Genomic DNA, 26,253 nt, shown 5'->3' on the forward strand with positions numbered 1-26,253 from the left:
ATAAAGATCATGATATGGTTTGCCAAAGATTAAAAGTAGCTTTCATCAGAAGCTTAATATTGTTGTTGTTCATGGAATGAAGAAGACTGTTGTGTAAAATTAACAACTGTTATTTGTTAAAACACATAAACGTCAATACTGTTCGATTAAAGTAATAATTAAAAAAACAGCAATAATCAAACAAGAGATATAAACACTGAAAATCAAGCACGAAAAAAAGTTTGAATTTTCTGATCTGAGTTAATTTGGAGAAAGTGTGTGTGTTTTTTCTTACTGTAAAGCCACATCTGGCTATCTACTGAGTCTACCGAGAGGAATCGAACCCTTGATTTGGGCGTTGTGAATCCGTAGCCTTTCCAGCAGGGGACAATTTTGGAGAAAGAGATCAAATACATTATAAAAACAAAGTGAAAAGTAGTACATGTTGACGATCGAAAACACAGGTGTGCCTTTAACAATGTATTAAGTATTGCTTTATCGGTAATCTGATTCTGTGATCTGGAACAAGTTAGTAAATACTTTTGCGTAATTTTGCTTATCCTGGACCAAGAAAGAATATGCACAATTTTATAGCACCATTTTTGTTAAAGATCAATCATTATTCACATCTTTAATGAGTCGTGGCCGCTGAAGAAAAAGGAAGGTATGTCTTCAATAATATTTCTTTAATTAAAGTATTAATGTTTAAAAGTTGAGTTTTTCAAAAAAATAAACAAATTTGGGGATTTCACACTTCATTTTACACCAAAAACGCACTTTTTTTAATGTTTCAATTTTTTCCTTCACAAATTTGTGAATTTATTTTTCGTGTTATTTGACTAGAAAGATATATTTTACGTATGTTTTTTTTTTCAAAATTCTCAAATGATCAAAACTCCCAATATTTTTCCTTGATTTGTCATAAATATTCCATACAGCTTTGATTTTAGTTTATATCTGAAGAAAAGACTAACAATAGGAATGTTTCAAGAACAGGAATTTTCAACCAGTATTCCTAAATGTATTCCACGATTTAAATTGTATGAATAGTTTAGAAGTTTGAATTTCAAATGCCTAATATAACTAATACAGAAAATAAAGATTTAATATCTTACTTAGTTGTAAGTTGTAATCCAACAGTAAGGTTTTGGATCACCTTTTATAACTTCTTTTTTAATTCAGCTAAATCGTGTAAACGAAAAAAATTCATAAAGGCACAAAATTTCAGACCAGCTCACCTGTAGAATGGTATTTACACAACCCCCTTCAAACATGTGGTCAGCTTCCGGTCAGTTACCTCTGGGCCTGGCCTAACGCGTTAAGGCGTGCGCTTCGTAATCTGAGGGTCGCGGGTTCGCGCCCGAGTCGCGCCAAACATGCTCGCCCTCCCAGCCGTGGGGGCGTTATAATGTGAGGGTCAATCCCACTTTTCGTTGGTAAAAGAGTCGCCCAAGAGTTGGCGGTGGGTGGTGATGACTAGCTGTCTTCCCTCTAGTCTTACACTGCTAAATTAGGAACAGCTAGCACAGATAGCCCTCGAATAGCTTTGTGAGAAATTCCAAAATAAACAAACAGTTACCTCTTTCTTTCTTTCTGACGATGACAGAAAAAGGTCAAGACGTTGTTCTCTCCTCTACATAAAAAGATTCTCAACGCAAACCAGCTGTTTCTACATATATATTATACCTACTATGTTTTAAACCAGCGTTTCCCAAAATGTGTGACGCAAATGATCACTTGAGAAGGGCACTAATGATTTGAATATATTTTTATTGATACGTACTTTATGTGTATTCGTGTATTATATCTTGTCAATTAACCCACTCCCTCACTCGTTTGATAAACAGAGAGTGGTGAGGGACACAAAAGACCATATTTATTAAAGGGATCGTCAATGACAAAAGTTTGGGAAAACGCTGTGTATAACGTTTAAATCTGTCATTTGTACAATACAAAGATAACTGTGTTAACTATAATCGACTTAGTTTAAAATCACCTTAGAAGACGTGCGACTCGTAATCTGAGGGTCGTGGGTTCGAATCCCGGTCGCACCAAACATGCTCGCCTTTCAGCCGTGGGGGCTTTATAATGTGACAGTCAATCCACTATTCGTTGGTAAATTAGTAGCCCAAGAGTTGTCGGTGGGTGGTGATGACCAGCTGCCTTCCCTCTAGTCTTACACTGCTAAATTAGGGACGGCTAGCGCAGATAGCCCTCGAGTAGCTTTGCGCGAAATTCAAAACAAATTAATGTTGGACTGCAAGTCGTCATTATCCCCCAAGTGATGGATTTCTAAAGCAGTTTAATATCAAGGTTATGAGAAGTCTTTCTGTCTCAATCACAAATAGTAAATATATTAAACTGTACCAGTTTTTGTGTTTTTTGGTCCCAATCACAAACAGTAAATACGTTGTTTCCTTGTAATTAAGCACATAGCTACATAATGGACTATCTGTGTTCTGTCCATCACGGGTATCAAAACCCGGATTCTAACGTTGTAAGTGCTACTGGGGATCCTGAAGGTGTTAAACCATCCCCTGTTTCTCTGCAACTGCGAGTGTCACATATGCAATTTGTGGTTAGAGGCAGCTTTTAAAGATTCCACTTGGAATATCTCTTAACAAATCATACACGGTACAGTGTTTCCTTGAGCTAATCTGTCCTTAGGTAGTCATAGGAATTGAGATTTGAAGACCTGTTTAACAGCGAAAAGGAAAACGAAGAAGCAACATTTTTTATTTTGAGCAGGTTCCAACGAACTTAAAAAAAAAACTTTCTTGATTTTGGTTTTTTATTACTAGAAAAGCTTTTAAAGAATTTTGTTTATTATTTTAGAGCATGACGCAATAAATATCCGGTTATTTAACGAATGTAAAAAGTGTTATTATGTTACTGTTATTTAAGCTGTTTTAGGGCGGTTACAGTATCGCTCCATACAGGAGGAAAAATTTCCAGTTTCTCAATCTGAAACCCTGGTAACCCGATGGTTACAATAATCAGTTTTTGTTTAAATCATTTTGTTTTATTTTACACTATTTTAAACTTCATCTATTGGCTGTTTGAAATAAAAACTTTTTTGATGTAGGACTTTTGGTTATTTTAACATTATAATTGTATTCTCACGTTATTTACATATTGAAATTCTTGTGATATACTACTCATCCTATGTGAATGGAAAATGATCGAAACGTCATGAATTACAGCTAAAACTTTAATTATAGTTTCCATCTTTGAATAATTTGAAATGGATTTGCCAATAATTAGATTTCTGTTTAATTATCCTCTTTTGTTAGGGGTAGTTAATCGAAATTAAATAAGTTTATGTGCGGAGGAGGCAAATAGATTTTGAAGTGTACATTGGATGTGGTATGTTGTACTTTTTGTACAAAAATGTTTTTGTTATCAGTGTGCCTGTGTTAAAGAATATAACGTTTAACATGCTTACAAAAACGTGCTTCCATAAAAGATTTAAATATCTGGTTTAGAAAATGTTTCAGTATTTATACGATTAAAAATAAATAAGACCAAAACACGGTCGAAGAGCATTTTATCTCCATTTCGATGAAAATGAACTAGTTAGGAATTTAAAAACAGAAGATTTCTATTTGTAATTTCACTTGAGGTGGAACTAATAAAATAAAATTCAAATTTATTATCAACTTAGTATGACATATCTGTGCAGAAAAGAAAGAACAAAATTACGTAAAAAAAATCGACCGTTAAATATCATCTAGTTTTTCTGTTTTGAATTTTACGCAAAGTTACAGGAGGACTATCTGCGCTAACCGTCCCTAATTTAGCAGTGTAAGACTAGAAGGAAGGTAGCTAGTTATTACCACCCACCGCCAACTCTTGGGCTACTCTTTTACCAACAATATGGGATTGACCATCACATTATAACGCCCCCACGGCTGAAAGAGCGAACATGTTTAGTGCGACGGGGATTCGAACCCGCGACCCTCAGAATAGGAGTCCAGTGCCTTAACCACCTGGCCCAACAACTCATAATATACTCTTTTATAAACTAAAAGTAGTATTAATCATAACATAACCAGGTGGTTAGGGCGCTCGACTCGTATTCTGAGGGTTGCAGGTTCTAATCTCCTTCACACCAAACATGCTTGCCCTTTCAGCCGTGGGGACATTATAATGTGAAGGTCAATCCCATATTCGTTGGTAAAAGAGTAGCCCAAGAGTTGGCAGTGGGTAGTGATAACTAGCTGCTTTCTCTCTAGTCTTACACTGCTAAATTAGGGACAGCTAGCGCAGATAGCCCTCGTGTAGCTTTGCGCGAAATTGAAAAAACGAAACAAGACTATGCAGATTTGGTTTACAATTCAAAGACTAACCCTAAACAAAATGCGAATTAAGCCTCTTTACATCAGTTTGATACAAGAACTAACACATAGTTGGGTACATTTCTTCCTATATAATTTTCTTTCACATTTTTATTAATAAGTGTTTTAATACAAATTAATATTTTTGTATTTTATCCTTTTCCAAAGGTTTTTTTCTAACACACATATATATATATTCGATATATTCGGGATATTAAAGCTACGTATTTATGCTGTTCTTGTTTGACGTCTTTTGCTTATACAAATGATTTCGTTTTTATTATTATTTCACGTCTTTTCGACCCTTGAAATGGTCAGGGTACGTTCTTTCATGGTTATAGGATCAAAAAAGAAAAAAAGGGTGATGTTCAATAATTACATTATTATTTTCAGAGTTCTGGTCTCTTAGCAACAACCACAGCATAATTAATATTCCAGATAACATTCCCATGTTTATCCCTTTTGACGTTTTTTAGGGCAACTTTCAACATTTCTTTGGTGAACACGTGTTGTTTCCCTTCCGGTATGACTTGAATCAGCTGTTTAAAGAGCGACTTAACACATTCTGTGGAAAAAATCAAAAACAAAAAAACCTTCAATAATCGTATTTTTAACTTCCATAAATGAGTAATCGCAGTTTACTATAATTCTTTTATTTGACAGGTAAAAATATTATTATACATTATATTACCTTATTTTACTTGTCATACATAGATATCGAACCAAACGATTAGAAGAATATTACTGTATTTTCTCCACTGCAGCAGAACCAAGTTAAAATAATGAATAATAAAAAAGGGTTTAATGTTTTGAAGAATATATTATGCGTTTTTACTTACTACGTTAGACAATTATAAACCAAGCAATAAAAACATTTATTAATATAATTTCTTAATTGCAGTATTAAACAAATTAAAACAATAACTAACACTAAAACGGTTTAATAATATAATATAGTTAATATATTCGTTGGGCCTGGCATGGCCTACCGTGTTAAGGCGTGCGCTTCGTAATCTGAGGGTCTCGAATTCGCATCCCCGTCGTGCCAAACATGCTCGCCCTCCCAGCCGTGGGGCCGTTATAATGTAACGATCAATCCCACTATTCGTTGGTACAAAGAGTAGCCCAAGAGTTGGCGGTGGGTGGTGATGACTAGCTGCCTTCCCTCTAGTCTTACACTACTAAATTAGGGACGGCTCGGTGCAGTGGGCTAACAATCTGCTCACTTAAATACTTGCTCATGAAACCGCAAGAGATTGCGGCCCTATGGAATCGAGTGGTAAATAAAAAAAATATAATCGTTAATTTTTCACTGCTTTATCAAAATATTTAGTAACTGCAATGAACATGGAGTAACAATGTTATATTATTTGAGTTTTTCCTTATGGGTACTGTGTTAAATAAATCATGTGGTTACAAAAAAAATACCAAGCACACGTAATAGTATAAAACATAAATCCAGCTTTCCAAATGGTTTGAGATTAGATTTTATTTAATCAATATAAACCAGTGCCTGTTCTGTCAGAATAACACTTTAAGCCTGAAGGCTTATAATATAAAAGTTTAGGAGTAAGTACCTATGGCGGGCATAGTTCAAATGGTCTATTACGCACCTTTTCGTAAAGAAGTTTCTAAAATACTAAATAATTTTGATTGGTTTGTTTTGAAGTTCGCGGAAAGCTACATGAGGGTTATCTGCGCTAGCAGTCCCTAATTTAGCAAACTCTTGGGCTACTTTTTTACCAACAAATAGTGGGATTGACCGCCACATTATAACGCCCCCCGGCGTTACGAGGGGAGTGCCTTAACCGCCTGGCCATGCCAGGCCAAATAATTTTGAAAAAAAATTATAGAAAAAATGTTAAATATTATGAAAAATAGAAATATTTTGTCGTTGAGTGATTTCTATAAATGCGACGCAAAATGAAAATTAAATTTTATTAATTATAAACGAGTTTGTAAAACTTTAAGAAATAACATCTGCTAGAAATAAAATTATTTCGTACTTAAGTTAACTGTCTGATTTAAATAGAATTGGCTACCGAATCGTAGCCAATTTGGGAGTCGCGAGATCGAATCCCGTCTCTAAAACATGCTGTGGGGGCGTTATAATGTTATGATTAATACGACTTTTTATTTGTAAAAGAGTATCTTATGAATTGGCGGTGGGTGATGTTAACTAGATCTCTAGTCCAGTAAGGCCAGATGGTTAAGGCACTGGTCTCGTAATCTAAGGGTCGCGGGTTCGAATCCCCGTCACACCAAACACGCTCATCCTTTCAGCCGTGGGAGCGTTATACTGTGACAATCAATCCCACTATTTGTTGGTAAAAGAGTAGCACAAGAGTTGGCGGTGGGTGGTGATGATTAGCTGCTTTCCCTCTAGTCTTATACTGCTAAATTAGGGATGGCTAGCACAGATAGCCCTCTAGTAGACTTTGTGCGAAATTCAAAACAAGCCAACTAGATGTCTTCCGTCCAGTCTATCAATTCTGATTTAGAGACGGTTAAGAGATGGCTCTGGAGTAGCTAAATTAACAACAGCAACAACAAAGGTTTACCTTTGTACTCGTCGTCGTCGGTAAAACTGTAGCAGAAGTCAACAAGTTTGGTTTTCAACACTTGGTAACCCGTTTGATCCAAGAGAGCAGAATAAACTCGGTCAGCATGTGGATGATGAAACCAGAGACGGTTACAATTATCGTCTATCAAATCCACAACCAGATCTGAAACCGTCTGTCTCAAAAAGAAAAAAAACACACACATTAGAAACAATTTCAAGGCAGATTGTGGATCTGCTAACATGCTAAGCATACTATTACTTCGAGGATGGATGCTTGACTGAAAACGGTAAATATTTTGCCTTGTTTTTCTGAGTCCGAAATAAGTGCATTCGCCCAACGAACTCAACTGATAACCAATGTTATCAATACGCTGTAACTAGGATCATTTGTATGTACAGCTAACACGAACCAAAATTCAATTGTTAAACAACTTGTTTGAGATATATCGTCGACAGGATTTCAGCTGTTCCTTACTCCAATATTAGAAACTAAATGTGTTATTTTCACGTTCTGCTACAGTAGACATATTTCTGTAGTTCTCGAACTCGGAATCCCTCGTGCACCAGGCAAGCCATCTGCCGACTGAGCTAAAGGGTTAATTTTTCATACTCCTCCCTTCTGAAATAAAAAGAAATTTCACTAAAGTGCACGGACTTTAATTATTTGTGCGCGCACGTGTGTGTGTGTGCATATATATGTACTCTGAAAAGGGATGCATGCGCGAGAGATCGCATTGACTCAGTAATTCAATGTTCACATTGAATGTTTCGTTTGTTTCTGAACGCTTTAAAATCAAACTCAGTACACAAACACACACACACACACACACACACACACGCACGCATATATATCACGTAGATGATGCCTGTGCTATTTCTGATAGTTGTCATTCTGAAATATAAACAAATGAGCCACTTCTTGTTCGAGCAAAAAATGATAACACATAATTGAGTCAACCTTTTTTATACATTAATTATAGCTTTTTAATTAACTTATAAACCTTGTTGAGTCACAGATATTACTAGTATTATATGTAAAACATTCTGTACAATTATGCTACATCGGAGCATATAGAAATATACTTTCAACAGCAAAAATCTACTGTATAATTATATTCAGCAACGAACAATACGCGCGATATTTTATTTCCCTTTTCTTGTCTGTTTATTATATTCAGCCCTAATAACAAAAAATTCTTACCACAAAATACTTGCTCCAAGAAGAAGATTTGAATACTTTAACTAGTGCTGCATGAAGATCTGGAGGTTTTCCTGCTGGAACAGCAATAAAACATTTGCCTCCAGGTTTCAGACACCACATTAAGTTCCTGAGAACTGTTGACTGTTCACGTGCCCATAGTAGAGCGTGAGTTGAAAACATCCAATCAAACTTGCTACCCCATTTCAAGTCAAATGTACTAATGTCGTCAATTTTCACGTTAGCGAAGTCTAGTTTTTCATCAGCGTGAACCGAAAGGCATAATCGATGGCATCCAAGTCTGAATCTAACCCTAAAATGTCACGAATAATAGGTAACCGATCAACTAGTTGACGAGTCGTGTCCCCACAGCCACACCCAACCTCCAGAACACGAGCTTTGTCCCACTCAGCAATCGTTGTCAGGTTGAAACATTCAGAAAGCAGCTTGTCTTGGAGAGAGATCAGATATCCATCGTATTCTGGTACATTTATAGGACTCGATTCAGAAATGTTACTTCTGCTACGGCTTTTACTCCGTCTTGTCCAAACTTCGAGCTGCGACATGGTTGTGTTTTAAAACAGCAGTGTTTGGTTAATTAAACTGAAACGCATACTCAACAATTTCATGTCAGTAAATATGCTCCTTGCGACAATTACAAAGAAATCAAGTTCCGTTATACATTTAATAATAATAAAGAACGTTCATCGGTCCTAATTTCAACTTTGTAGAAATATTTGGAAATTATACTATGATATATTACTGGCCAACTCTTCTATGGTGTTAACTTCCCTAGGACTGATATTCACCCTTCCTTAGTAATTCACGCTGTATCCTTCGTATTTCGATTTCCAAATTTAGCTTTATACGAAGAAAAAACAGCGCATCGAGTCGGTTACCGAAACCAGTTTATTTTGGTCCTAGAATTCTGAGCGATATTTATAGACTGATCTGTACACACCTCCTGGGCGTGGTTCAACGCTTCGTACCAACTGCGTTTTACTCTCTTTTCTGAAATTAAAACCTTGCTTCAATTTCGCGTATAGAAATGTAAATGGTGCTTTATAAGTTTCGTTTGTTTTCTTTAAAGGAGTGAAACATGGAAAATCGTTTGTACTTCTGAAAATCAAGTGGGTGTACAAAACACATTTCCATCCAAACCTGAACTTTTGTTTAAACACATATCGCCTCTCACAATATATTAGTATATACTAGATCCTGTAATTCATCTTATCTAGTTATTAAGCCTTTTTCACAAAATATTGCATGCGATTTACCGAGTAAAAAGGTTTTTTTTTCCACCAGACGGCAGAATCACGTATTATAAAAGTCGTAATGATCATAAGAATGGTTATATTTAGGAAGTAGCACAAAAGTATAATTTGAGATTAATTCTGTTACAGTGACTAAAAACGTGTTTACCAAATACGCACTTTTATGTGATTCTGAGCCACTGTAGGGACTGAGACTGTGTGAACCTAATTTGTATGGCAGCCGTTGGGTCAAATTGTAAGATTATAAAAGGATTAAATAGCCTAATATTTGGGCTACGAGTTTGTAATTTTATATACAATTAGTGACAGTAGCATGTATATTCAGCGAAAACTCACACTCTTTCAGGTTTAGGGACAATGTCCCTCAAGTATTATGCAACATTATGTGTAACAATTAAAACACTAAATTATGAAATTTGGAATATGTAAATTTTATTCTGTTCTTCTATTACACATTCTAACAAACTGTGTTAAATTTATTTTTTTGAAAATTTTAGTAATAGTGTTCGTAAGTGTATTAATTCATTTATTCCTTGCCCTCTTGTGGTGTTATAACTTTTTTTTTCTAATCAGAGCTTTAGATATTGGATATTTTTTTTTACTGTGTTTGTGTATTTTGAATTTTGCTCAAAGTTGTTTCTACTGTTATAATTATGAAGAATATAGCACTATTTCACCAAGTTTGTTGTGCATAATAAATATTAATATTTGAATTATAGTTATTATTCACAATTTTCTAATTCACCTGGCATGTCATTCATTTTTCACACATAGAGCCGACAAACACATCAAAACTTTGTACCTAATTATCAAACCTTGTGTGATATATGAGCACTTAGTAATAGGTTTAATTACTAGGTTAGACAAAACGTTATATCACAAGGTCCTGTACGTACAGTAGTTTCTGAACGTTCTTGGGTCACATTGTACTTATGTTCCTTGCTATATAAAGTATTGTCAACTTCACATTTGCCATTTTTGGTTTTCAAAGACTTGATTTTCACTAACAACATGAACCAGAGATGTAACACAGCAAGTTTACTCACTGTTCATCCATTGTTGTTTAGCCATGATTTGATCGTGTCTCTTTCACACAGTTATTTCGTGAAAGTGGGTTTTTCTATGATTAACAAGTTTTGTTTTTACCAAAAAATATATAGTATTAAACACAAATGTCTTTATTTAAAAGAATGTTTCTTTAACAGAATAAGTACTGAAACACTTGTGGTGAAATTTTGGAAGTTTCTTACTTTATTGAAAATTCCATTTCTTGTCAGCTATATTGTGGTTTGATTTCTAATAAGAGTTTACAACCATTTTAGAACCATTGCATGTTTTCCTTAGTCCTGATATTTATATAAAATGTAGTAAGCTTAGAAGTTAAAATGTTTGGTTTTGCCAAATAGTATACTTCTTACCTTGTAACATATTTTGATAGGGCCCACCTCATTGTGAAGTATTAACATATCTGTTGCTTGTTAGTAATTTTTGTGTGTGTGGATGCCTTTAGTATTTATTACTTAGAGTAAAACAAAAACGTTTCTCTAGGTGGCCAATATTTTGCTTGAATTAAATTTAAAATATAAATGTTATACCTCAAGTGTCTTTTAATGACTGCAAGTGTTTGAAGTGAAAAATATTCATTAAAAGTAAAATGTATTTTTAGAGATTTAGATAAAAAATAGTTTTAGAAACTATCAAAATACCTGTTGTTATGAAAAATAAGAGTTATTATTTGTAAATATTAAACTGTTTTCTTTTTAGGAGCATTTGTTTGTTTGTTTTTACTTTTGTGCAAAGCTACATGAGGGTTATCTTTGCTAGCTGTTCCTAATTTAGCAGTGTAAGACTAGAGGGAAGGCAGCTAGTCATCACTATCCAATGCCAACTCTTAGGATATTCTTTTACCATCGAATAGTGGGATTGACTGTCACATTATAATGTCCCCATGGCTGAAAGGGCGAGCATGTTTGGTGCGACGGGGATTCGAACCTGTGACCCTCAGATTAGAAGTCAAACACCTTAACTCGCCTGGCCATGCCGGGACAGAAACATTTGTACCAGTTACTTCTGTAAAATATTAACTATAAAACACCTTTCGTTTTCCACATCAAAAACATCCATGTACATCAGTTAATTAAGAAATAAAAATGTGTTTTTTTTAAGGAAAAAATTTAAGCTAAAAATTTGGTAGTTATTTGAAGAGAAATCATTTTATTTAGGAATGTTTAGTTAATGGTTTGTTTTGTATATAGTATGCAAAGCACATGTATAAATATAAAAAATCAATATTTGTGTAAACATAAATAACTTGCTGTTGTTTATTATTATTTAGGGATTTATATAAATTGTACTTCAGTTTGACTACAAAATATAATTGTGGTAATCATAGAGACTTGAGATTAAACAAATACTTTTTTTTCCTTAAACCAGAAGCATTTTCCAAGTTTTTTTCTTTTTTTGTGTGACAAATTTGAACTTTTAAGAATATAACACAGTGTGTAATATTAAGTATTGTATTTTTAATTAATATAATTCATTTAAATATATCTTAGAATTGAACACTTTAACCTTATGAATCTAGTTACACATATAACATGTGTAATCATCTACAAATTAGTTTATAAAATCATTAGTAAGAGCATTATCTCAGGGTGATTTCATACTAAATTCATATTTACACAGTATGTGGTTTGGATGTATGCATTTGAAATGTGAGTAACTCAACAAAGGTGTGCATTAACATATGTGGCAACTTCATAATATTTGTACCAAACAATTCCATTCTGACACTAGTATTAGTCCAATAGCACTTATAATTGGTAAATATATCAACTTTAGTTGAAACATGGATTTATGATGAGAAGTTACCATCATTAAAGAAACTCCCTCTTATTGGAAAACACGTGTGGGTTAAATGTTTCCACATTATGTGTGTGTACCATCTAACAAACAGATTTGTTCTTAAGTCTTTATATCACTATTTATTTTACATCAGAAAGGACATAACAAAATCATTCCAGATTACATTTTGAAAAGATAACAAATCTCACATGTCACTCAACTTTTCAGTTAAGTGCATAGTGACTGTGCACGTTACCTTCAGTTTCATCAAAAGAGAAACACAGTTTGTTTTGGAGTAATAATTTTAAACCATAACTTCAATATAAAAGTAGACAGCGAATGGTTTGGAACACGTGTTGTATCTTTCACGTTGTTAACTATTTACAAACTATAATGAACACATACAAAATAAAAGAGCATGATTTAATTAGTTAGCTCAACTGTACAAATTAAAATGTGTTCTGCAGCTTACTGAAGTTCTTTTTCTGGTGTGAGGTTTTCTTAATATGATCTAAGTCTTTTCTGCGGATAAATTGTATTCCACCTCTGTATACTCCCACCTGAGGATCAAACCTAGGGACGGCATTTTTGTTCCTCTTTCTGCAACGAGATCAGATTGTGGTACTGAACTATTGGTGACAATGTTTAAAGAATATACACTTACCTTAAAATTTTCAAGTGCCTTAGTTGTTAATGAAAGGTGTTATGACCACTGAAGTTAGAGATTTGTTATAAAAGACAAGGATTGAGATACTAGATGTACAAATTCAAATGGCTAATTTTTTTCCCCATCTTTATCTCTACAGAACTGTTCTTCTATAAAATATTTTCTATGAATGTAACTTTTAAAAAAAAGCCTATTATGTACGTGAAATAAATGGACAAAAGCTCTTAGGACTAGGGTCACATGGTACTAGATTCACAAATTCAACAAACAGGTACACACAAAGGTGCAAAAAAACACCTCAACGTCCACGTTCCTTAGTCGTGACAATAGCTATCTTATTAATCAATCAAAATAGTTTTCAATAAGAAAAAAAATAAGTGTTACATAAGATATGGAATCCTAGTTAGGTAGAGAAAGAAACACTATAGAGTTCACGAGTCTTTTATTCTGAACATGCCTGATTTCATAATTTAAATCTACGTAAGAAAACATATAAAATGTCTAACTTGTACATATATTAAATCTTTTAACTTTACAATAACCAACAAGCACTCAAACGTATCGGACATTAAAAACTGACTGATCTGTATGTTAACAGTATTTTAGCAATATTACATAGAGTTCAATATATGGAAATATATTTCTCGCAAAGTTTTCACAAAGACATTTTCTAGTACGTGACAAAAAAAGCAAACATTAGAACAAAATTAAAAATTTAATAAATTCACTACAGGGTTTTCGTGTAGTGAAATTTCCAAGATTTGTTTATTTAGTTACAGTGGATTTTGCTCTCACAAAACAAGATAAAACTATACACATAATAAATTTGTTTATTTAGTTACAGTGGATTTTGCTCTCACAAAACAAGATAAAACTATACACATAATAAATTTGTTTATTTAGTTACAGTGGATTTTGCTCTCACAAAATTTCATAAACATCAACTTCCACTAATTCTTTATCATTATCTAAAATAAAAAATGCTTACCTTTGCTTCTGTGATACGTTTCCTGGTCTTAAGCCTAATTTTCGGTTCTAAGAGAGAAAACATTTCAGATGTCTTGAAATTAAAATATCTAACAAAAAATTTACATTTGATTAACTGGAGTATTTTGGTAATAATAACAAAACCCTTCGTATTTTTCACAGAACTTAGTGTGTTTTTGCATTACTTATACTTTGAATACCAGTTACCTACATAAATATTTATTGTTCTCATAGGACAAAATATTGCATTTTAAAATTGTGCAAACATTCCGAAACCTTATTACCTAAATCAAATGATAAAAAATCTCTCTCCACACACAAACAATATCAAAGCTATAAATACATCAGTATTAGATACACTATGTGATCAGTCACTGTACTAAACAAAATCACAGTAATAAATTATCACATAATAATAACACGATACTCACTACTGTACTCTGCTCATTGGTTTCAGTTTTTTTCTGTTTTCTTTCTTCAATAAGCTGTTTGTAATTTACATACTGGTTCTTTGGTGGCTGGTAACGAGAATAAATATTTAAAAATTATATATATACACACATTTCTTTTAAAGTAAGAAAATTAGTAAACTATCCTTTCATAAGATTATTTATTTTTGAATTTTGCACAAAGCTACACGAGGGCTATCTGCACTAGCCGTCCCTAATTTAGCAGTGTAAGACTAGAGGGAAGACAGCTAGTCATCACCACCCACCATCAACTCTTGGCCTACTCTTTCACCAACAAATAGTAGGATTGACCGTCACTTTATAATGCCCCCACAGCTGAAAGGGCGAGCATGTTTGGCACGACGGGGATGCGAACTCGCGACCCTCGAATTACGAGTCGCACGCCTTAACACGCTTGGCCATGCCGGGCCCTATCTTTTCATAAGAAAGAAGTTATTTCTAAGAGTTCTTGGGTCAAAGCAAAGGAAAACATGTCAGCCACACTACACTTCCTATTTCTAATATAAATGATATATTTTACCCACACCAGGTTTCCTCAGGCTGACTGTAATACAACAGACACAAAAGTGGATTTGCTGTTTTTGATTTTACTTAACTATTCAGTATAATATTCTCCCTCTGTATTCAATCAATGTGATTCGTTTCTATGTCACACTTTTCTGTTATCTCTCTGTATATATTATAATATATAGAAATTAATGATATATGCATACACATGCGTGTCATCAGTTTTCATAAGCAACAACTAAAGACTATTTGTGTGCAGTTCACATTAAACAAGTAAACTGGTTGGTTGGTTGATTTAGTGTTTTACGGCACAAAGCAGCTAGGTTATCTGTGTCAAACATCCGGTAAAAAGTTAAAATTAAATTTAGTAAACCACATAAAAGGAAATTAAGGTAAAACAAAAAGTTAAAAAAAAAACACAAATAGCATAAAACCAATGTTTACATCTAATTTACAGCATTAAGAGAAAAACTACAGTAATACAAGTTGTAAAGGACTTTCTGTATCATAATTGTAATTGTCATAACTCATCAGGAAGACAAACAGGTAAGTACAAAAACCACCATAAGTCACCTGAAGTTGGCCTTTCTAGTCCTGGTTCAGAGTTATTTGACATTATGGCCATTTTCAAAAAGTAAAGTAATAAAAGTTTTAAAAAACTTGTTGCAAAATTTTTATAATAACTTGCCAGGATGACTAACGGGTAGTTCAAACAGCAGCGTTAGTCACCTGAAGTTGACCTTTCCAGTCCTGGTGTCAAGTTATTTAATGTTATGGCCATTTTACAATTTCAAATCAAACTATAGAGATTGAGACTCTTAAAAGGGAACCACAATTAAAAAGGTGTAATGAATAAATATCAAACACTTAAATGACATTAAAAAGATTGATGGGCTTTAAAAAACTAAAAAACATATCCAAGGTGGACAGTGTCACCATCACCAATAACACTGTCTAACGTAATGGACAAACCTTAGGACAGAACATGTTTAAAATGGTGCCATCGTTGAGAGTCATAACGACGGCAAGACAGTAAAATGTAGCTTATTGTGACCTGAGCGTTACACAGACTATACACTGGTGCAAATGTTCCACATAAAAGAAAACAATGAGTTAAAGAACTGTGACCAATGCGTAGTCTAGTTAGGACAACTTCCTCTTTCCGATCCTTACGGAAGCAAGACGGTCAAAGTCCAATATTGGGTTTTATTTGGGAAAGTTTGTTTTCGTGTTGCTCATACCAAGTCGATCGCCAACAGGCACGAAGCTGCCAGAGCAGATAGATTTAACTGAGGTGTTGGTGAGCTCATTTTTGTGAATACCAACGTGGCCCTATCTAGAAAAACTGGATAAAAGTAGATGTTAAAGAGAATTAGGCCAGTCAGTTTTGAATATTGGTGAGAACAGAGTGTGAACTAACATGAAGTGATTCCAGGGCCAGTAGAGAACTAAGCGAGTCAGTATAAATAGTGAAGTTGGAGTACTGTTTAGTTTCTGTGTGATCCAGGGCAAGAGAAATGGCATACTGTTCAGCAGTGAACACAGAAGCTGTAGAAGAGATTCTGTGCGCAACCACCAAACCACAACAAACCATGGCAGAGCCCACAGAGTCACCTGATTTCAAACCATCTGTATAAATAGGAGTGAAAAGATGGTTCGAAAGATATTCAGCAAACAACAGACAGTATTTCCAATCAGGAGTGTCTACTTTTCTCAGATGACTTAAAGATAGGTCACAACTAGGGACTGTAAGAAGCCATGGTGGGATGCACTGACCAGTGGATACAACAATGTTATCCAAGGACAGACCCAGTTCATCCAATTGCACCTGCATACAAAGGCCAAAAGGAGCAATGGTAGATCGTCTGTTCTGAAAAACTATGGCCCACTGAGAAAGAAAAACACATCCCCAGGTGGGATGCTTTGGTAAGGAATGAAGTTTCGAAGCATATAGTAAAGACAGTTGCAAACAGCAGAGGTGCCAAGAAGGTTCGTGAAACTCTATGTATAAGCTCTGAACTGGGGAAGTGCAGAAAACTCCAGTGCAAAACCTAAATCCTTGATGATGAATGAGGTTCAGCATCTTATAGCTGAAGTTCTGGCAGAGTCGTAGTCAAGTTTCAATCATATAAGAGCACGATATATCTTTAGCATAGAACATCGATCTGCTCCCCAAGTGGTGGAAGAGAGCACATGGAAGATGTTCAGTACTCTTGTACATTTGACCCGTAGTTGCTTGATGTGTGGTATAAAGATCAGCTTACAGTCAAAGATAAGCCCCAAGAACTTTGTCTCAGGGACCACAGGCAGCACAACTTTGCCGATACAGAGTTCAGGATCAGGGTGAATACCCCATTGATGGCAAAACTGCATGCAAACGGTTTTAGAGAGAGAGAAGTTAAAGCCGTTTGCCATGGTCCACTGCAGTAAACAATTGAGGGCAGTTTGTAGCTGCTGCTCAATATACCTCATGTTCGACAACTGACATGAGATGTGAAAGTCATCGACATAGAGCCCGTTTGTAACAGTAAGAGGAAGTTGTTCAGTGATGGCATTAATCTTTATACTGGAAAGTGTAACACTCGAAACACAGCCCTGAAGGACTCCAAGTTCCGGTAGAAAAGAATGGGAAAGTGTCGAACCCACAAAAACTTGGAATTTTCTGTCTATTAAAAAAATTTTTAATAAAAATGGGCAAGTGGTGACGTAACCAATATACATGGAGGCCTCACAAAATGCTACAACTCCATGTTGTGTCATAAGCCTTCTCAATGTCAAGGAATATTGATACAAGATGTTGTTTGAGTAAGGCTTCTCTGATTGACATTTCAAGTTGAATCAGGTGGTCCACGGTGGAGAGCTGTTGTAGGAAGCCACACTGGGTGGGCGAGAGGAAGTTGTTTGATTTGAAGAACCAAACGAGACAAGCATTAACCATCCTCTCTAAGGTCTTACAGAGACAACTCGTCAAAGCAATTGGACGGTAGTTTGAAGGAATCTTGGGATCCTTCCTAGGCTTAGAAAAAGGTAGGACAATAGCCTGGCACCAGGCATCAGGAAGAACATTCTCCTGCCAGAGCCAGTTCAAAACAATCAGAAGAATAGCAATAGAAGCAGGAGATAGATGGCACAGCATGTCATAGTGTACATCATCAGGTCCAACTGATGGACTGCCACACTGATGAAGGGCCAGTTTGAGTTCCACCAGTGTAAATCAGCTTGAAAGGAAAGAGATGATTGCTCTGCCCGAGTCTTGATGGCCAAGAAGGTGAAGGAAGAAGCAGAAGTGATAGATACCCAGCAAAAGCTTTCACCTAGAATATTTGTGATGCTCTGGGTTTCAGCTACTTCCTGGCCATCAGAGATCAAGATCCAGAAGGGGACAGAATTATATTGTCCACTGACCTTTCAAATCTTGTCCTATGTGACTTTAGAACTGGTGGTAGAAGATATACTGGTTGTGAACTTAATCCAAGATTCCTTCTAGCTTACCCAAAGAGCATGTGCACAGGCCTGCTGGAAAGTGATGCAGTACGAGAGTGTGCGACACCTACGAAAAGTATCCCAGACCTGTTTTCGAGTCTTCCGTGTCATGTGGTAGGCAAGATTTCACCACGGATGAGGATATTGTGGAAAACATGTCGAGGTTTTAGGAATACATTGAGCAGCTGCTTGTATAATACAGTCAATTACCGCTGCCACACAGTCGTCTATTGATGGCTGATTCACGATGGCGGGATCATGTTCTGCGAGAGCAGTGAAAGTGGACCAGTCTGCCTGATCCAGCTTCCACCGGGGCACGCGGGTAGGGTGGCATCGACCACGGCCAGTCTCTGTCAAAATTATAGGAAAATGATCACTGCCTAGTGGATTACTGTCGACCCTCCATGAAAAATGGGAGAATAATGAAGGGGAGCAAACTGAGTGATCAATAGCAGTACAGGACTGACTAGGTGCATGAAAATAAGTGGAAGAACCAGTATTGAAAAGAGAAAGGTTGTGATCAGAGAGCATCTGCTCTACGGAGAGACTCCTCCCATCAATATCAGCACTTCCCCAGAGGGGATGATGTCCATTACAGTCTTCCAGGATGAAAAAGGGAGATGGCACCTGTTCAATGAAGGCATCAAGGTCTGATTGATCATAGGTCTGTCCAGGCAATACATAGAGAGAACAAACAATGATGGTACAACCCAAGGAAACACAGATGGCTACGGCCTCCAAGGATGTGTCGAGTGGCAAAGACAGGGTGGGCACATACTGATCAACTAACAGTGCCACCCCTCCATGCACTCGTCCATCACACAGCCTGTCATTTCTGTACAAAGAAAACTGCCGAAAGGTGACTCAACAGGTTTCAGAAATGTTTTCTGTAAGGAAAGACATACAGAATGGTAAGAAGCAATCAGTGTTTTGATGTCATCCAGATTAGAACATAAACCTCGACAATTCCATTTTATCAAGGTGGCCATTTTTATTTACGTGTAGGTGAAATGGGTGGAGAACCCTTCTCTTTATTGACCTCCATGGATCCTGCCCTGGATCGATTGGTCAAGTCTTTGCTGTTGGAAGAGGATTCTAAAAACTGAGGACTTGAATGAATGATTGTTTTGCATCATGGGATGGGAGAAGAAAATGTATCCAAGGAAATGCCTGCACATGAAACCAAAGGAAATGGACCTTGGGATTTGTTGGAATGTATGTAAAAGACAGAGATGAGTGTTGAAGTTAATTCATAAATTTTTTAACCACAGAAGATAAGACTTTTAATTTGTATTGAGAATGATTCTTTTGGGGGCACAGAGAGATCTGTCTGCACTCCCACGGTAGTTATGGAACAAGGTGCAGCAGCATACTTCTGAGATGAAGTGGTGGACAGTAACTTTCGAGCCTCAACATAAGTAATGTTATGAATCATTTTCAAATGCTGCACGTCTTTTCCTTCCAAGTATTTAGGGCAAGAACAAAAGTAGGACGGATGAAAGCCACCGCAATTGATGCAATGATGGTGTGCTTCATATTCATAGGCATCATGGTTCTTGCCACCTCAAAGGGCACACATCAAGGAACCATGGCATGATGTCATTGAGTGACTGAATCATTGGAGAGGGTTTGGAGTGTAAAGCTATACCCTGCAATTAAGATAACCTGCCTTGATGGTGGCAGGTGGACATGGTGATGTAAATGTCAGAATGAGTACATTGGTCGGCATCATAATTCCATCTTTGCGAGTGGAGATGCGCCTCACTGCTGAAACTCCTCGAGTGGAGAAACCAGCGAGATTCTCCAACTCTGGGGTGTTCTTCAAATCCCTCTCAGCAATAACTCTTGTGACGAATTTAAAATAGCATGAGGAATGCAAGAGAAGTTCATTGTGTTGAGATGTGGATGTTTCCACCAATAGGTCACCATATCGTAGTTTCTTTACTGACTTTAGAGAGCCAGTAAGTCCCTTCTGAATGAAAAAGGGAGACATTTGCACTAAAGATTTGTCTGAAAGAGAGTGTAGTATAAAAAAATGAGGTACAACAGGTGTTAAGAGATGTTGAAGATTGCTGCTCAGAATCTTCATGACATGGTCGTTTACCTGTGGACTGTTTTTTCACTATTTTATTTAGGTTTTTATTTGGAGGATCCATAATGAAAAAAGGTTTCGTGAGCACTATACCCAAACACCAGCATCAGAAACAATGTCTACAACACCTGCAGAGAACATCCAACACTGGTACTTGGTTGACCCTTGTCCAAATGGACCAGCTGACTGACCCAAGGTGGGCCACCCCAAAGCCACTCATCTACAGGAATTCAAGGGCAAAGTGGTGTGTTAGGGTTGGACCCCCCCTCAACCACCAGGATCCTTTTCTCCCCTTCACAGGTCACCATGCACGGCACACACATGGGTGGATTTTTAGATCCCAGAGGAGGTAAACTGAAAGAACAGAACCTTCCCCGGAAGGTCCCCTCACCATGTACAGGAATCCACACCGAGGGCACAAATAAACTGGAATTATTATACATTTATGTTATTTACAAATCAGATTTTTAAGAAAAACCAAACAACACAACATTTAATTTGAACACTAATTTAAATTAACTTTGTTACGATTCTTAAGAGCTGGCAAACCAATAAACCTAAAAGTAACATACTAGTTTGAAATGTTTTACAACTACTTACTGTTCTATGGGACTAATGGATCTTTCCAAACAAAGTGTTTATAATGCCACACCTTATTAACACCTAATGTGAATTTTTCTTACCTTTGCACCTAATTTTATTGCTAAAGCAATTTCAGCTTCTTCTTTTCTCTGTTTCTCAAAACCAGAAATTCCAAATTTTAAAACTTCGTAACGAGCTTTCTGTAAGTCTAGCTCTGGACGATCTTTAGATAAATCATTATCTTCATCAGGTTTTCTGTCTGAATGTAGTGACTTCTGTAAAATAAAATAAGCTTTATACAAACTGACAGTATTATGACAAAACACGCACATAAATGTTCCAAAATCTACTGAAAAACCTTCCCAGAAGAGCGGAGGCTGTTATTGCAGCAAACAGGGGATCAATTCCACATTAATGCCCATGGTTTTGGAATGAGATATTCAACAAGTACATACAAGTGTGATAATTAGGTGTCCACATACTTTTGGCAATGTAGTGTATCTCTCCAATTGATACTTGTTACTGCAAGATACTTTCAAACAAATTACGATACCTAATTTAACTCGTATTCTGTTTAACAATTACTAGCATTTTTTTTCTGATGGAGATTCCACCAACAGAACCAAAAACTATTGAAAGTAAAAGACCAATCAATTGGTTTTTATTCTAATATTCTAGCAAATGCATACAAGAGTTACCAAATGTTAACAACCCTGATCATGTTTACAGTATGGAGTTTTTATCAATCAAATCTCTCTCTTAAAATCTCCAGAAACATTAAAACAATTACAAAGCAGCAGAGATTACTAGCATTATAACAAAGTAATTTTGAAACTCTGATAAAATTGTTACATGTGTATCACACAACAGTAACCTAGATTAAATAATGACACTTTCAAATAGTTCACGATTCTTCAGGAGAATAAAAGGGTTATGGTTACTGAATGTGCAAGAACATTTTGGCACAGATGTGAACATCACATAAACCAGATATTCAAAATGAGTTGGCCTAGAGAATTAGCCAATCATAACCCAGAGTTTTTGGTGTCAGGTTTGGCTTGTGCTAAATATGCATGTGCAACACATGAAAGACTTAAGTGTGATAATAACTACAACCTCTGTCAGCCAACTTTATATTAAGAAACCCCCAACAAAACAAGCTGAGAGTAATGTTAATTAATATTTAATGTATTTAAGTGTCTAAATTCGACTTATACACTAAAAACAAAGCACTGTAATGGGTGAAACTTTGTAGAATGGGCAGCAACTGCTTGTTGTGGAGACACAAGTGTCGAGAACAATGTTTAGAAAGTCTTCTGCCTTTTGTCTTCAAGTCAGTGTGTGTGTAGGTGTTGTTGGTCTTTTATAACCCAGAGTTTTTGGTGTCAGGTTTGGCTTGTGCTAAATATGCATGTGCAACACATGAAAGACTTAAGTGTGATAATAACTACAACCTCTGTCAGCCAACTTTATATTAAGAAACCCCCAACAAAACAAGCTGAGAGTAATGTTAATTAATATTTAATGTATTTAAGTGTCTAAATTCGACTTATACACTAAAAACAAAGCACTGTAATGGGTGAAACTTTGTAGAATGGGCAGCAACTGCTTGTTGTGGAGACACAAGTGTCGAGAACAATGTTTAGAAAGTCTTCTGCCTTTTGTCTTCAAGTCAGTGTGTGTGTAGGTGTTGTTGGTCTTTTATAGTGTCCTGGTGGATTATGGAGAGGGTGTCATGATTGGTTGGATTATCACTGTTTTGATTGGAAGAGAGATTTATAATCCAGAATCTTTGTTTAGTGAAGGTTTAATAGTGGATGATAGATGAGTACCCTGTGGCTGCCTTCAGTTGAATCTACAGGAAATCTCTCCTCCAATTAGAAACTATGATAATTCAACCAATCATAACTCGCTCTCCACAATCTACCAAGATACTGTAAAAGACCAACAACACCTACACACACACACTGACTTGAAGACTTTTGAAACATTGTCCTCCACACTTGTCTTCACAACAGGCAGTTGTCATTCATTCTAAAAAGGTTCATCATGAATACTCTGCCTAAACAATCTATCAAAGAATACTGTAATGTGTAGAGTTCTCTATGATATAAATAACAATAATATTGAAACTAATACTGTTCAAAACTACATCTCTGAGTCATGTGCCTACATACACACATTCTTATTTACAATAATTCGTGTCGCTTGAAAATAGAGACCATTAGTGTAATACAAGATTAAAACTTCACGAAAAAGTAAGACAGTTTAATAAGATTGTTTTTTAAAACTTCTAACTTGAAAGTTGTGTTGATAAACTGTAACTTGAACATTCATTTATTAAATGCTCTTACAACAGCTCAATACAACACCATCATTTTCACCTTTTTAGGATGTTTTGGAAAAACTACAACCTCTGGGTTTGCTCTGCTGTTACTGTTATTTGTCAGTACTGTTTGTTCACTACTGCTGACCGTTGACAAACTGGTATAATCTCTTATCTTCTCCAAATCTAGTTCATCTTTTATCCTCTGTATCATGTTTTTACTTTTACCTTTACCAGTTAATAACAACCCATCATCTTTAACACTATCAGTTGTTGTTGTTGTTTCTCCCAATTTATTTTCAGAAGTTTTCTGAATCTTCTTTAGTTTCTTACGTTTCCTTTTTGACAGAGTAGGCAGTTCTGAAGTGGTGTCGATCACTGTTCTAGTTGATTCATTTTTCTTAATTTTTTTTCTTTTGTTTAGGAACTTCTGATATCCTTCTTCATCTAGAAAACTTTCAACTTTAAGGAAAAACAAACATCTAGTCTTTAAAACTGCGAGTTTTCATAATTACAATAAAACTTAAATTTTTTAAAACCAAAAATTATACTTAGCTTCACATTACACATCTAAAGAATGTCTAAAACTACAAGAATGAATTCACAAGATGATTTCCCTGTAAAATAATTAATAATAAACCGTGTTCATATTTGAAAGATTTTCTGCAAATTTAGCCAAATGCAGTTTATGTCTGGACAAAGCAATTTTGGGTATGGCTGAAAATATGCAAATATTTAGTATTGTAATAATAATCAATTCTTACTCTAATTATTCAAACATTCTTAAGAACAAGAAATGGAAATTATAGATCAGTCTATCTTACTTTTTTTTGTAGAACAATTCATGATAATACAATAAATAAAGCTTTACAAAATCACCTTTTGAAGTAAGATAGAGAAATAAATCAACACAGACTCACTTTAGAAATTTTTGCTTGAGTAATTTTTGAACATTTTTAAAGCATGTTATTTGTTATCTGGATAATGAAAATAATATATATTTGGCATACTTAAATTTTCTGAAGCTTCTGATATAAAGTACCACACAAATGATTACTGAAGAAAATCTCATTGGCAGTGGTTAGAAAAAGACTAGTTAACTGTATTGTATGGCAGGTCAATGGTGGAAAGCAGTAAGTTATTAAGAGTCTAGTAAAACTGTATCCTTGTTCTTACAAAGGTCATTCAAGAGCTAATTTGTTGACTGGCTTGAGGAATGCATTGCCATCTACAGTAACCAGTTAAGACCAGCACCTTACAGGAGTTTGAAAGGGAAATCAATTATTGTTGGAAAAATAAAGGTTAGGTTTAACTTTTTACCGTTCCCAAGAACTGGTACACAAAGTCTTGAAGGGTCAAATGATCTCTTCTGTCCATGGTTTACTAACTTTTATTCTATAAGTCTAATAATGAAAATTATTAACAAGTGACACACACACACACATGTATATTTTTTAGAATTTAGTATCTATCCTCTCCTTTCCCTGTGATTACCACAAATAAACTTTCTGTAGTTTTTGAAAGTATTTTCAGGATGCTTAGCCTGGGACAGTGCAGCCTACGAGTACAACATTTAAACGTTATGTTAAGTAGGCTTAGGTACAATTACTAATAGGAGTACTACTAGTGATTGTAACTTGTATTTAGTAAGACTATTATAAAATGCAAGTTACAAACTACATTAATAAGAAAAAGAAACTGATGCCTTGGAAAGAGTGCAAAAAGCCACAAAACTGGTTCCTGAACTAAAGAATAAAAATTATAAAGAAAGACTGAGGAGATTAAAACTAACTACGCTGGATGAGAGAAGGCATAATAGAGACCTTTAACATTATCAAGGGATTTGAAAATATAAATACTGAAACACTATTCTGATGAATCCAAGGGACACAGCAAAAATATAAAAACGACAACAATGTAGTAAGGAAATAAAAAATTTCTAAGCACAAAGAGCAATAAACAAATGGAATGAAGTTGTGATATATTTATTCCTGAGACAATGTCGTTGAATGCTATTAACAACAAATATGATAAATATAAAAAGTCAACCTTAAGCATCTAACTGTTAAAAAATAAATAATTGTAAATAGTAATAAACTTTAAATTTCTAATTGTGAAGAGGCAGCCAACAAGCACTAATAACTACATATTTTGAGTTTTTATTAGTATGTGAATATAATTAGTAGTAGTGCTACGGCCAAGTAGAAGTAATTTAAAGTATTCTGGTATTATGTTAATACCGAACATGATGTAATGGAGTAGAAATTTTACTGCGAGAAAGGCAGAATTAAAGATAATTACATTAAAATAAAACAGAGAATCATACCATAAGAGTTTAACTTCTCAATTGCTTCTGATGCATCCATCTAAACTTATGAGCACGCAAACCCAGTAGGGTGTACAACTAGCGACATCTTCTGATCACAAAACAGTAACAGTAAAACTTGAGAAAATATCAATGATTGTTATACTTGAATTTTGTTAAACTTTGTTTTGATATAATAATATTACTAATACTGCTGGCGGCCATTTAATAAGTTTTAGTCGATTGTTAAAAAAATTTTAATAATTATTTCAAAAACTAATTATCGAAACATTTAAACAGCAATAAAAAAGATTGTATCCTACCACCCTTAGACCGTTAAAAAATACTGACGAGCCACAAGAGAACTAATAACCTTGGAACGTTTGTTTTTAAATATTTTTTTTAGCTTCAGTCAAATTTGCATGAACTGTTCTATAATTGTTCATTAAACTACATGTATTTTACTGTATTAAAAGTTGCAGGTAAATGTACTTTATAATTTATGTTGTAATTTGACTTATGTTTATTCATAAAAAAAGGTGGAACTCAAGGGTTGCGACAGATTGACTTTTGGTCCACAAATAAACACCAATTCCACGAGACGTTATATTTACTTGCAGTTTATCAACGAAATCAATA

The 26,253-nt window shown here is 35.1% G+C and overlaps 1 protein-coding gene, 1 long non-coding RNA gene and 1 pseudogene across 3 annotated transcripts; 1 reads left to right on the top strand and 2 right to left on the bottom strand.

Moving 5' to 3' along the window:
• Positions 1 to 4,388: 4,388 nt before the first annotated feature.
• On the bottom strand, positions 4,389 to 8,910 carry LOC143228788 (uncharacterized; annotated as a pseudogene). The gene is made up of 3 exons (XR_013015458.1): positions 8,081 to 8,910; positions 6,878 to 7,052; positions 4,389 to 4,881 (listed from the first exon to the last, which is right to left on the bottom strand). The product of XR_013015458.1 is annotated as an uncharacterized LOC143228788 (transcript).
• A 114-nt stretch (positions 8,911 to 9,024) lies between these two features.
• On the top strand, positions 9,025 to 11,780 carry LOC143228790 (uncharacterized). The gene is made up of 2 exons (XR_013015459.1): positions 9,025 to 9,207; positions 11,191 to 11,780. It is a non-coding gene; the product is annotated as an uncharacterized LOC143228790 (long non-coding RNA).
• A 539-nt stretch (positions 11,781 to 12,319) lies between these two features.
• LOC143228789 (uncharacterized) lies at positions 12,320 to 25,789 on the bottom strand. Its single transcript, XM_076460145.1, has 6 exons — positions 25,636 to 25,789; positions 23,368 to 23,771; positions 21,085 to 21,258; positions 14,281 to 14,367; positions 13,851 to 13,897; positions 12,320 to 12,795 (listed from the first exon to the last, which is right to left on the bottom strand). Exons 1-6 carry the CDS (start codon positions 25,673 to 25,675, stop codon positions 12,645 to 12,647), a joined length of 903 nt encoding a protein of 300 aa, XP_076316260.1. The 5' UTR covers positions 25,676 to 25,789; the 3' UTR covers positions 12,320 to 12,644.
• Between the last annotated feature and the right edge of the window lie 464 nt (positions 25,790 to 26,253).

Source organism: Tachypleus tridentatus, chromosome 10, assembly GCF_004210375.1.
Source record: "Tachypleus tridentatus isolate NWPU-2018 chromosome 10, ASM421037v1, whole genome shotgun sequence".
NCBI classification, from domain to species: Eukaryota; Metazoa; Arthropoda; class Merostomata; order Xiphosura; family Limulidae; genus Tachypleus; species Tachypleus tridentatus.

Excerpts from the sequence above, each read along its gene's own strand:
- LOC143228789 (XM_076460145.1), bottom strand. The coding sequence starts at position 25,675 with ATGGATGCATCAGAAGCAATTGAGAAGTTAAACTCTTATG. Across the intron at positions 13,898-14,280 it reads CCAATGAGCAGAGTACAGTA|AACCGAAAATTAGGCTTAAG; the intron begins GTGAGTATCGTG and ends TTTCTCTCTTAG. Across the intron at positions 12,796-13,850 it reads AACGTATCACAGAAGCAAAG|AAAGAGGAACAAAAATGCCG; the intron begins GTAAGCATTTTT and ends ATCTCGTTGCAG.